The 10,347-nt window shown below is 57.9% G+C and overlaps 1 protein-coding gene across 1 annotated transcript in view; it reads right to left on the reverse strand.

Moving 5' to 3' along the window:
- Positions 1 to 10,347, reverse strand: part of ITPR3 (inositol 1,4,5-trisphosphate receptor, type 3) — a gene marked incomplete at its 5' end in the record, with an annotated part of 34,431 nt that overhangs the window by 23,741 nt on the left and 343 nt on the right. Inside the window, 7 exons of the mRNA XM_010146703.1 lie at positions 562 to 657; positions 1,021 to 1,167; positions 2,150 to 2,233; positions 2,358 to 2,456; positions 2,577 to 2,735; positions 2,927 to 3,013; positions 6,187 to 6,308. Coding sequence (XP_010145005.1) covers positions 562 to 657; positions 1,021 to 1,167; positions 2,150 to 2,233; positions 2,358 to 2,456; positions 2,577 to 2,735; positions 2,927 to 3,013; positions 6,187 to 6,308 — 794 coding nt within the window. The remainder of the gene's footprint in view (positions 1 to 561; positions 658 to 1,020; positions 1,168 to 2,149; positions 2,234 to 2,357; positions 2,457 to 2,576; positions 2,736 to 2,926; positions 3,014 to 6,186; positions 6,309 to 10,347) is intronic.

Genomic DNA, 10,347 nt, shown 5'->3' on the forward strand with positions numbered 1-10,347 from the left:
AGTCTGCCCCCACCGCCCTCAGGCAAGGACAGCCCTGGGTGCTGCTTTGGACCAGAGGATGAGCAAAACCTGATCAGCAAGAGTTAAATGCAGCAGGATGAATTATCTCCTGCTTTCATTGGACCAGGAAGTTGTGCCTCGCTTGGATCAGAATGAGCAAATAAAGGCTCCCCCAACCCGCTCCTGTCCCCTCAGGCTATGGGTGCCGCTGCCAGAAGGGGATGGAGCTGGGAACAGAGCTTTTGGCATGCAACCTCTGGCACTGTGGGGTGGGGGATTTCAGAGGGGACAGCCTCGCCCTGCACACGGGCAAACACTGATGTTGCTCACAGCCCTGGTGCCAGCACACGGCATCAAAACGCCGAGCGAGGGGGAGCCACAAGGGCCCGGTTTCCTGGGCAGGATGGCTCCGAAAGCAAACTGGAGCGGGGCCAGATGCAATCCTGTCCTGATGACGGGACATCGCTGCTCTAAGGACGGGTGGGCACTGCCTTTGCAAGGGATGGTACCAGCCTTTCGAGGGCAGGGCCGGTTTCTGCCTCCCTCTGCTCACCCCCTTACCTCTGCTGCCAGGTAGTTGCCCGTGGCAAGGTGCTTGAAGCGGTACAAGCCATTCCAGTGCCCAGCTCCCCCTCGGCACGGGTCATGGTGGACCACCTGCGGGAAGGAGAGGAGAGCTCAGCCGGTGGGCCGTGGGGCTGCGGGGCGCTGAGATGCTGTTCCTGCTTTGAGCCTCCACTGACCCTAGTCAAGCACCCTGCTGATAAGAGCCCATCTTATCTCAATGGCAGGTATATAACTTGGGGTACAGAGCTCAGACAGACACCAGCACCCACCTACCAGCATCTGGCCAGTGCTCTCATGGAGCTCAAGCCTTGCGCTGGCTTTCACCAGGGCAGCCAGGCTACCAGAGGTGGAAATGTGTAAAAATAACCATTACTTCTAGCAAACCTGCCCTGGCGAAAGCGCAGCAACCCCCCAAAAACCCACAGACACGCGCTCCATCCCCTCCCTGCTCACCTCCACCTCCCACAGGGCGTTGGAGCTGGTGGCCGAGGTGGCCGACTGCCGCAGGGTGGTGCGGAGGAAGACGTGCAGCTTGCCTTTGTACTCGTCACAGGTGAGAAACTTCTCCTGCTCCGCGTGGAAGAGCCTCACCACGTCCCCCTGCACCAGGACATGGTGGTGAGTTACAACTACTTACTAGCCAGAGTTAAACCATGACACTTGGGGATTTGGCTCACCTACAAGGTGACGTATCTCCTGCTGTGACCACCCACCCTTCAAAAGGGACAGAATTCCCCCTATATATGGTCCAGAGCAGGACCACAGGAGCCTGGGCATCACTGGGCACCATCAGTTCTTCCAGTCCTGCCCACCTGAGCTGTGCTAAAACCAGCCTCTAGCAGCACAAATCCTCCTCCAAACCCAGGGGAGGGCATTTTGCATGGGCACGGGACACCCTGCACTCCGCAATGCCATCATTCCATTTACTCATGCAAGCCCCCTCCCTCTGTTCCCACTCCCTGGGCTGTAAAATTGGTGCAGACCCCCCACTTTTCACCCCTGGGGTGGGCAGAGGTTCCCCTCACCAACGTGTTTAAGGCATTAATGCCCCAGGAAGGAGGACGCAGTGGATGTGGGAAGCCGGGGATAAGTGCAGTGCATGGGGATGAGGGTCTGTAAGATCATAACAATCAATATCCATCCAGCTGCTTCCTGGAGGACCTCAGCCCCGAACAATAGCTCTGCAGGGGAAGTTCCTTTCCCAGGCAACAGCCAGCCCTGCTGCATGGCTAAACAGCTGAAAATTGTCCTTGCAGCTAGAAGCCTTGCTTGCTTGCATGACGTGTGCCTCGTATTGTCCTCCAGAGCCGACTCAGTCCAACAAGGTGGAGGGTAATTTCATGCCCCCCTGGATAACTGCTGCCAGGAGATACTAAAATATCCAACTCTAGCTTGTTGTTAGGTTCTCCAAGTGATGAACTCTCCTAGAAATGAAGGTCCTCCAGGCAGGATCTCGTTTCTCTGCCCTTGTCACACAGTCAAATGGCTGTTCACACGTCCTGGCCCCACAGGGGACGAGGGTCGGGACCCTGGAGCCCGCTGTGTCCCGGGGAGCCAGCAGCGACCGAACCTCCTTCCTTACCCCCTTCAGCACTTCCTCCATGTGATCACAGAACTGCATGAAAAGGTTGATTTTCCAGCTGGTGTTGCAATTGACTGAGTTCACCTAAGGAGCAGGAGAGTGAGGTCATGATCCCTGGCACGAGGTGAAAAAGGAAGAAACAGGAAAAAAAAAACCCAACCCAGGCAAGCCCTAGAAGCCGGGCTTCCCAGACCCAGCCTCCCCATACCTCCTTGCAGCCGGCGTTGTCAGCAAGCTCGTAGTTGCTGGCGTGCAGTGGCTGCCCGGCGTTGACAGGGTTCAGGATGACTTTGTCTCCCACAACTACCTGGGGAACAAAATGGGAAAGGAAGGAGCGAGGATGAGACGGGGTGCCTGGCGAGGAGGTGAGCCCTGGCAGGTACTTTCGTCACAGCTTCATTTGGGCACTTTCTGGCCCTACGCTCACATTATCCCCATTGCTCCTCAGCTTCCAGAAGGGCTGGATGAAGAGCCAGGATCCCTCATTGCCGGTGGCATCCAGTGTGACCCGCATGGCATTTTTCTCAAGCAGGGCTGGCAGCCGCTTGTTCACCGTCAGGTACTTGTTGCTCTTCATGTGCAGGAGCTGGAAAGGCAAACACCGGGGTGAGCTGCAGTGATACAGCCCCACCCCGTATCCCCAGGGCTGGTCGTATCCAGGAGTGATCCCGTCAGTCCCTTCCCAGCAGCTGCCCTGACTCGCACGTGCTGGATCTGTGCATCTCCCCCCAAAACCCCTCAGCCGAGCGCAGAGGAGCGGAGAGCGAGCCCCCGTACCTGTATGACGCTGCCATATTTCACCACGTCGCCATGCACTTTCTTGTTCTCCGTCTCATTCTGCTTCTGCTCCATCTGGGCCGCATGCTGAACATCAAAAGGAGAAGAGCTGAGCGTGGCAGAACCCTCCTTGCTCCCCAGGAGCAGGTCCCAGAGGGGCCACCCACATCCTCAGCTATGGGGAGGATGGGACAGGCTGGGATGCAGCATCAGCATCCCTCTGTCTCCCAGACAACACGGGCCAGGGATATAACATGGACCTTAGTGTCTGAGAGCTCAGCCTGGGACCCTGGGTTGTCCCTGAGCGGCCATATGATGTCCACCAGAGCTTTAAGCTGAGGACTTAAAAATTTGGACAGGGACAAAATGGCCCCAAAACTCCCCAAAAACGCCAGCAGGTCCTGTGGGGCAGCACCAAAAGGGGACTCCGTGCATGGGCCAGGGGCTGGGGCAATGCACCTATCTCATGTCCGCTGTGGCAGGGCCGTGGGGACCAGGGGCTTCCAGCAGCACCCAGCCCAACGAGCAAAGGGTGCAGTGCCAGCTGTGCCATGCCCAGAGACGGCTGCAGGCCCGGATCTGCTGCAGCGGATGTGGCAGGAAAAAGGCTAAGTTGCCCCAAGAGTGAATTCCTCAGCACTGCTTGCAGCCCCTCTCTCCAAAACCACAGACATTTTCCGTGCAGCGGCTCTGCCAGTCGGAGGTGTGATGTTGATGTACGCGGGGCGAGGCAGGAACTTGCTCCCACAACGGATCCATCTGGGAATGGCGAGGGTGTGCTGACAGCCCCGACACCAGCCCAGGCAGAGCCCCCATGTAGTGCCAACCCAGTGTTCCCCTGCAGCCAGGATGGGAGAAGGTGGTGAGGGATGGAGCTGGGAGACCATCTGCCCTTTCCCATCCTGCTTTCACCTCCTTTCACTCAAGAGCAGAAGGAATTGGGAAACAGCCAGAACCGTGGCTCCACATCCTGTGGGGGGACAGGGTTGGGTGGCCCATGAGTGGCCGAGCAGGCGATGCCTGGCACGCAGCTGGCACGCGTTGTGGCAGCACAAACCCTTTGCTTTTGTGAGTGTTGCCACTGCTTTAGTTAAGTCTCTGTCCCCACGCAGCTCGGGGTGCCACCGGGGATGTGGGTCCTGGGGTGGCAGCTGCTGCCATCAGGAAAACAAAGCTGCCACCGAGAAACCCCGCACTGATACGGAGCTGCGAGTTTAACAACAACCCCATGGAGCAACATGGCTCGGAGGAGAGATCCGGCACTGCGGCATGTCCTAAATCTGCATCCAGATCAGAGCTCCTCCCTCGCTGAAAGTGTGGCTGGGAGTGGGAACCATCTGCCCTGAGCACACAGAGCGGATGTTCCCAACCTGTCCCTTGGATGGGATGGGACCTGCCCCCAAGCCATAGTGGGATGGGGTGTCGGGGACGCTCACAGGGGTGAGCAGCCCGGGAGGGTGCAGGGAGGACGGGGAGACATCCACAGGGCAAGAGAAAAGCCTCCACGGCATGTCTGCGCTGCACCGACAATTAGTCAGCGAGAAAACACCGAGCCTTAAACCCACTTAAAAACAAGGGCAGCAGAGCCCAGCTCAGAAGGGCACCCATGGGCACTGCAGGCGGCTGGGCAGTGTTGATATGGGCAGACCCGGGCAGCTTCTGCTCCAGGAAATTATCTCTGTGGGTTGGAAGGTGTTTTCACCCTGCGGGAAACCCTGATAAACCACAGCCTGGAGTCCAGCCTCCTGCCAGGATGTCCAGGGGCTTCACAGCCGCGCGGGCAGTGCTCTGCAGAGCTCCCGCCCTGCCTGGGCTCCCCCAGCACTCAGCTCCGGATGCACCGGAGTGTTTGCCAAAAGGGCAACACCGGGAGCAGCGGAAAGGAGCAAGGAAATGACAGAATCTCTTTAAGACAAATCTTAACCAAAGTGCAATCAATCAGGCTCAGAAATGAGCCTCCCTGTCCAGTCGTGGCCAGTACAGCTGCCACATTACAAGTTACAGACTAACTGGAGCAGGAAAATAGGGTTTCCAGCCACCAGCCACTACGTACGGCTGGACACAGCAAGAGGCATCAACGCTGTCCCGGCATCTCCGAACCAAGCCCGGACACCCTGTCCGGACACTGCATCAGACCTCGCCCCCCAAGTGCAAAACTGGGGGAGACTCTGGGGCCAGGACTGGAATTGAAGCCTGATGAGATGATTTAATGAATCACTCCTGAGCTTTGGTTTTATGAATCATCCTCGGGGCCTCGCCAGCTGTCTGAGGTGATTATGCAATGTTTAACATGGGCCTTTTCCAAACCTCATGGAAGTCAACAGGAGCTTTTCTCTTCCCTAGCCCTTTGGAGCAGGTCATGGCTGCTGCAGCTCCCTCCTCCATGCCAGGCACCCCTGGGTGCTGCGGGGCTGTGCTCGCAGATCACCTCTCCCTGCTCTGCCATGGGCTCCTCTGCAAAAGGAGCATCAGAAGGGCTGAGACAGCAAAGGCTGGGCACCGTGGTGAGTGTGGAAAAGCAGGTGGATGTCACCTCTCACCCCAAAAGCGGCATTGCTACCTCTCCTCCCTCTCCCTGCCTGCTCAGTCCCCTGGACCTTCTCTGTGGGTCTTCCCTGGGACATCTCCCTTGCACTGGGAGCAACAAAACCGTCTGTGGCTCCTTGGTTGCTGCTGTGTTCACCCAGCACTGTCACAGCACGGAGAGAGCCTTGGCCATACCACACTGCCCAGGGCTCCCCGCTGCTCCAAGGGCACACATGCAGCCATGGCATGAAAGCTCCATCAGGATCCCGTGGGGGATCCAAGGTTCAATTGCCTCTCACATCAGAGGCGCGATAACAGCATCCCATGAGAAGTGTAACCCAGGGCGCAGCCCCCATTCCGGGGGCCAGGCCACCCGGGGACCGCAACCCTGAGTCCGGCAGGTGCCAGGTCCTCTCTCAACCCCCTCATTAGACACCATATTCCACGATTAATGAAGAGCTGATAGCTACAGGAGCCCTTCGTCTAGAAAAGGTGGCTGTGGCTAATGTTCCACGGCGAGGGAAGTGGACAGGAGACAGAGCCGAGCAGAGGGACACCCTGAGTACAGCAAAACCCAGGACAGCCAGCATGCAGGCTGTTTCCTGGGAAACAAAACACATCAGGATTTGCAGAGTGAGAGATTCGGGCATCATCACCCAACCACCCCATGGGGACTGTCCACCCTGGGGAGGATGGTCCTTTACCCGCTCCCCACCCCAGGGAGCCCCGCTCACCTGGAGTTTCTGCAGCAGCACCACATCTGCGATCTTCTCCTTGTCCTGCTTGGTTTGCTTGGCCTTCCAGTACTGCTTCTGGGCAGAGTAGCGGTTCATGGGACAGACTTTGAAGAGGCAATCTGGGAGGAGAGGGAGGCAAGCATGAGACTGCAGCAGCCACGCAGTCACCAGCCACCGGTGTGTCCCCAGGGGGAGCCAGCGTCACCGAGGGGCAGGAGCAAGTGCTCCTCCGGGACACCGCTCCCATCCCAGCGGCATCACTGGGACACGGTCCTCCTAACCCACAACAACCCCGTCCACTGCTGGGGGGACAAGGGAGACACGGGCAGGACTGGTGCAGGATCACGTCACCTTGTATTAGCTGGTGGATTAGTTTCCAATCAGGGTAAATAACGAGTCCAGGAATGATTCCACTTCTTGGACTCATGATTAGAAGTGTTCCCATTGGAAACGGCTGTGCGATTTGGGAAGGAAAACTTCAGGGGGGAGAAAGAGTAGTGATGAAGCCCAGCTGTACCGAAGGAGAGGATCCTGCCGGGAAGGAGGGACGCCGGCAGGACGTGGGTGCTGTGAGACGGGGACATGAGCAGACACCTCCACACCTCGTTACCCCGCGCCAGCGGGACCGCAGGCTGCTGTTCCCCTGTGTCCGCTCACGGGAACCCTCGATTACCGGGGCTGGAAGCTATGAGCAACTGCTCCCCAAGTCTGTATGTCAACAGCTGCATGCAAGTCCTAAAGGAAACTCTTTGGGGACCTAAGGGTTTGCATCCCAGCTCCCCCAGACATCTGCAGCATATCCCTGCTCTGCACATCGCCCCAGTCTGCCTGTTTTTCCCCAAGCTGCTGTGGTTGGGATGAGGGGGATGGGAAATGCGGACACCCAGGTCCAGGCTGTGGGAACTGAAATATAAGAGCAGATGTCTGGAGATGAGGAGGCACTTACATCTCCCAAACCCTTGTTCAGGGCTGGAAGCTGGATGGGGTGAGGGCAGGAAGGGCTCTGCAGGCTGGATCGCCCTAATTATGCCTGAAATAGCAGCCCAGAAACTTCAGACACAAAAAGAAGGGAAAAAAAAAAAATCACTTCCATCTCTGGCCCCGGTCCCGAGTCTCTGGCAAGCACGTATTTATTTACCTGGGAGTGACGAACAAACAAGCGCAGAGCACAGTTCTCACCAGCTCGGGCTGCTGGGAAGAGGCCAAGTTTCACATTTCATTTTACAGGTCGATTTGCTAATGGCACATCCCGTGCCAAGACGCCGAGCTTCTAATGGGGGAAGGCAACGTAGCTGCTGCAATGCCTAGCTGCCTTCTCCCACTGCCTGCGAGCAGGGCTACAGGAACACCCGGGCCACCTGCAGCACCTTAAATCGTTTTCATCAAATTGCTAATTAGGCTGTAAAAGGATCTGGTAGAAACTTGGGGGGGAGTTAAAAAAAAAACACAAACTCAACATAGCCATTAAGAAAGAGGTGCAAATCAAACCCCTGGCTCCAAGCTTGCCCTGCCCGAGGGGCTGCCTGACATCCCCCTCTCAGTACTAAGCCCGGTTTTGCAAGGAGGGAAACTGAGGCACAGGGTTGTTTGCACACAGAACGTCTCCAGCAAAGCTTGCGTTGGAAACCGGAGATTTTGGCACCCAGGCCTGAGCGCTGACAATTTTTCGCAAGACGGATAGCGGGTGGAAAAGAGGGAAGCCGAGGAGAGCTCCCACGTCAGCACTGCCCGGCGAGAGCAACCCAGCGGAGCGATGCTTGGCTGACGGTCGTGGAGGAAAAACCTCCTGCAGACCCGCAGCCGGAGGGGGAGCGGGGGCATTTCAGGCAGCGGCATGGCCGGGGTCCCACTGCCCACTCGCCCTGCAGCCACCCGGCGCCTGCTCAGCGCAGGTTTAAAGCCCTTTATTTGCTTTATTCCTGATGTGCCTGAACGCAGGGCTGGGAAGAGCCGGGGGAAGGGAGGGAGAAACCGCCAGAAAAAAAAAGCAAATAACTGAGGTACCAGGCGCCTCTTGGAGGGACGAGCCCCGTGTCCCTCGCCGCAGGGACAGGCTCCCGGCTGGGTTTTGGCGTTTCCAAAAACCCATTTGGACCTGACTCCAGGAGAAGGGTCCTGTTTTCCCACCGGGAAGCTGAACCGGACCCCGGAGTGACCCACGTGTGCCTCACCGCAGGGCAGGATAGGGCAGGGTCTGGCCACAGGATATGGGGACGGCAACAGCACATGAAAATCCTCTTAAGCCTCTCGCTGTGCTGCAAGGAAACGGCAGCAGCCCCTTGTTTTTACCTCCCTCGCGGTGATGGCTATCAAGAAGGCAGACCGCTACTTTTCCGGCCATTAAAACAAGCGCCTGGATATCCTGATAGGGTTTGCATGGAGCAGGGCCGAGTCTAGACCAGACCTGTGCCTGGAAAAGAGATTCAACACCCGCCCATGTCCAGGGCAAGGAGACGGTGTGGCTGCGGGGGACCGCGGCCGCCCCACGGCTGCTTCCAGCCTTTCCCATCCAGCCCCAGGTGGAAGTCTGCCCATGTCCAGGGGTGGGATGGCTCCCTGGGCTGTGGGACTCTGGGGAGCTGGCTGACGGCTCGTTAATCATGTACAAATTAGTGGCAACAGCACCCATGGAGAGACAGGTCGCTGTTTGGGAGGGAGCCCTGTGGGGAAGGGTGCCCAGAGGGGATGAGCACCCCACTGTGGGATGTTAAAGCCACCCTGAGGAAGAAGCAGAGGCACAAAGCAGAGTGAGAAACCATAATTTTAAAATATTTTTTTAAAGGGGACCTGCAATTTCAGTAGCTGGGATGAAAAGAGCGGCTCCCCTAAACCAAACCCCAAATCCAACAGTGCAATCACTGGTTTGGGGATATTTTCTCCCCAACCACATCGGACACGTGTCCCCAGTGGGGACAGCACAGCTCCACGGACACTCCTCAGCTACACGCTCTGTGCACTCAAACCCAACCGGGATGCTCCCTTCCCTGCGGTTTGCAGCGTGCCGAGCACACGGAGCAGTCCAGCACAAAACATTTCCCAGGTAGGTGCAGTGTGGGGCAGAGACATGATTCCCCTGGCTGGGCACAGCCGTTTGCTCCCTGGGGACCCCAGAGGTCACCTTGCCGGCTGGCCCCAGGGCTTGTAAACCGGGAGGCACAATCTGCTTTTCCCAGCAGCCTGTCCTGGCTTCTCCAGACCACGGGCCAAGAACCGCCTCAGCTTCCACTGACTCATCCTCTTTTCCGCCTGGACCTGGCCACTCCTGCCTGCTCCTGCCCACTCCTGCCCGGGGCTGCCCCTCACCCAAATAGGAAATCACGAGAGTGGCCCCGAGCGCTGGAGGAGACGACACAGCCCAAAACGTGACGGGCCGAGGACAGATCGGGATTTACCATCCCTCCCTAAGCCCTGCCTGCCTCGTAAATGGGCAACTTAATCCCCCAGCTCTCTCTGAGGTGCAGCCAAGTGCAGCAGATGTAATTAGTGCCGAGTGTTAACGGGCTTGCCTGGAAATAGTTTGCCTGTTGCAACTGCCCCTCTTGTCTGCCCTTTTCTGTCCCTGGCTCCTGGCAGGTAGACACCCAGCTGCCAGCATCCCTAGGGATGCATTTTGGGGTGGTCAGAGCCACCTTTGCAGGGGATGGTCCCCAGCCTTGCTCCTTAGGGCTGGGCTAAGGGGTCCCAAGGAGCATCCCACCATGGAGATGGCTCCAATAAATGCCCCCAGAGGCAAACAGAGAAGGGTGGGGGGGTTGGCCAAGCCATGGAAACAAGGCTATGAAGGCTGTCCAAGAATCCTCTGGGTTACTCCGCAAGCAACACCTCACAGGCCCAGGCTAGCTGGGATAGCTGGGACCCCAATCCCCATCCCTGGCATGGATGCTCGGGGTCAGCATCGTCCCCAAGGCTGCTCATGGCAGTCTCAGAGATGCCCCAGCCCAGCCCCAGTCTCACCTCGAAACTTCTTGGGCGGGTTGTCCAGGTCGCCGGCAGCTGGCTCCACCACGCACCGATCATCCACCAGCCTGCGCGGGGACAAAAGCGGGAGCAGGGCGTCAGCAACAACGGGACAACAGCAGGACCCGAGCGAGCGGAGCAGTGTCACCACTAACCACAGCGCCGTGAGGGCAGATGCACCACAGTCACCTGGCCTGAAGC

Source organism: Eurypyga helias, unplaced genomic scaffold (genome assembly GCF_000690775.1).
Source record: "Eurypyga helias isolate BGI_N326 unplaced genomic scaffold, ASM69077v1 scaffold9992, whole genome shotgun sequence".
In the NCBI taxonomy this organism is placed as follows: Eukaryota; Metazoa; Chordata; class Aves; order Eurypygiformes; family Eurypygidae; genus Eurypyga; species Eurypyga helias.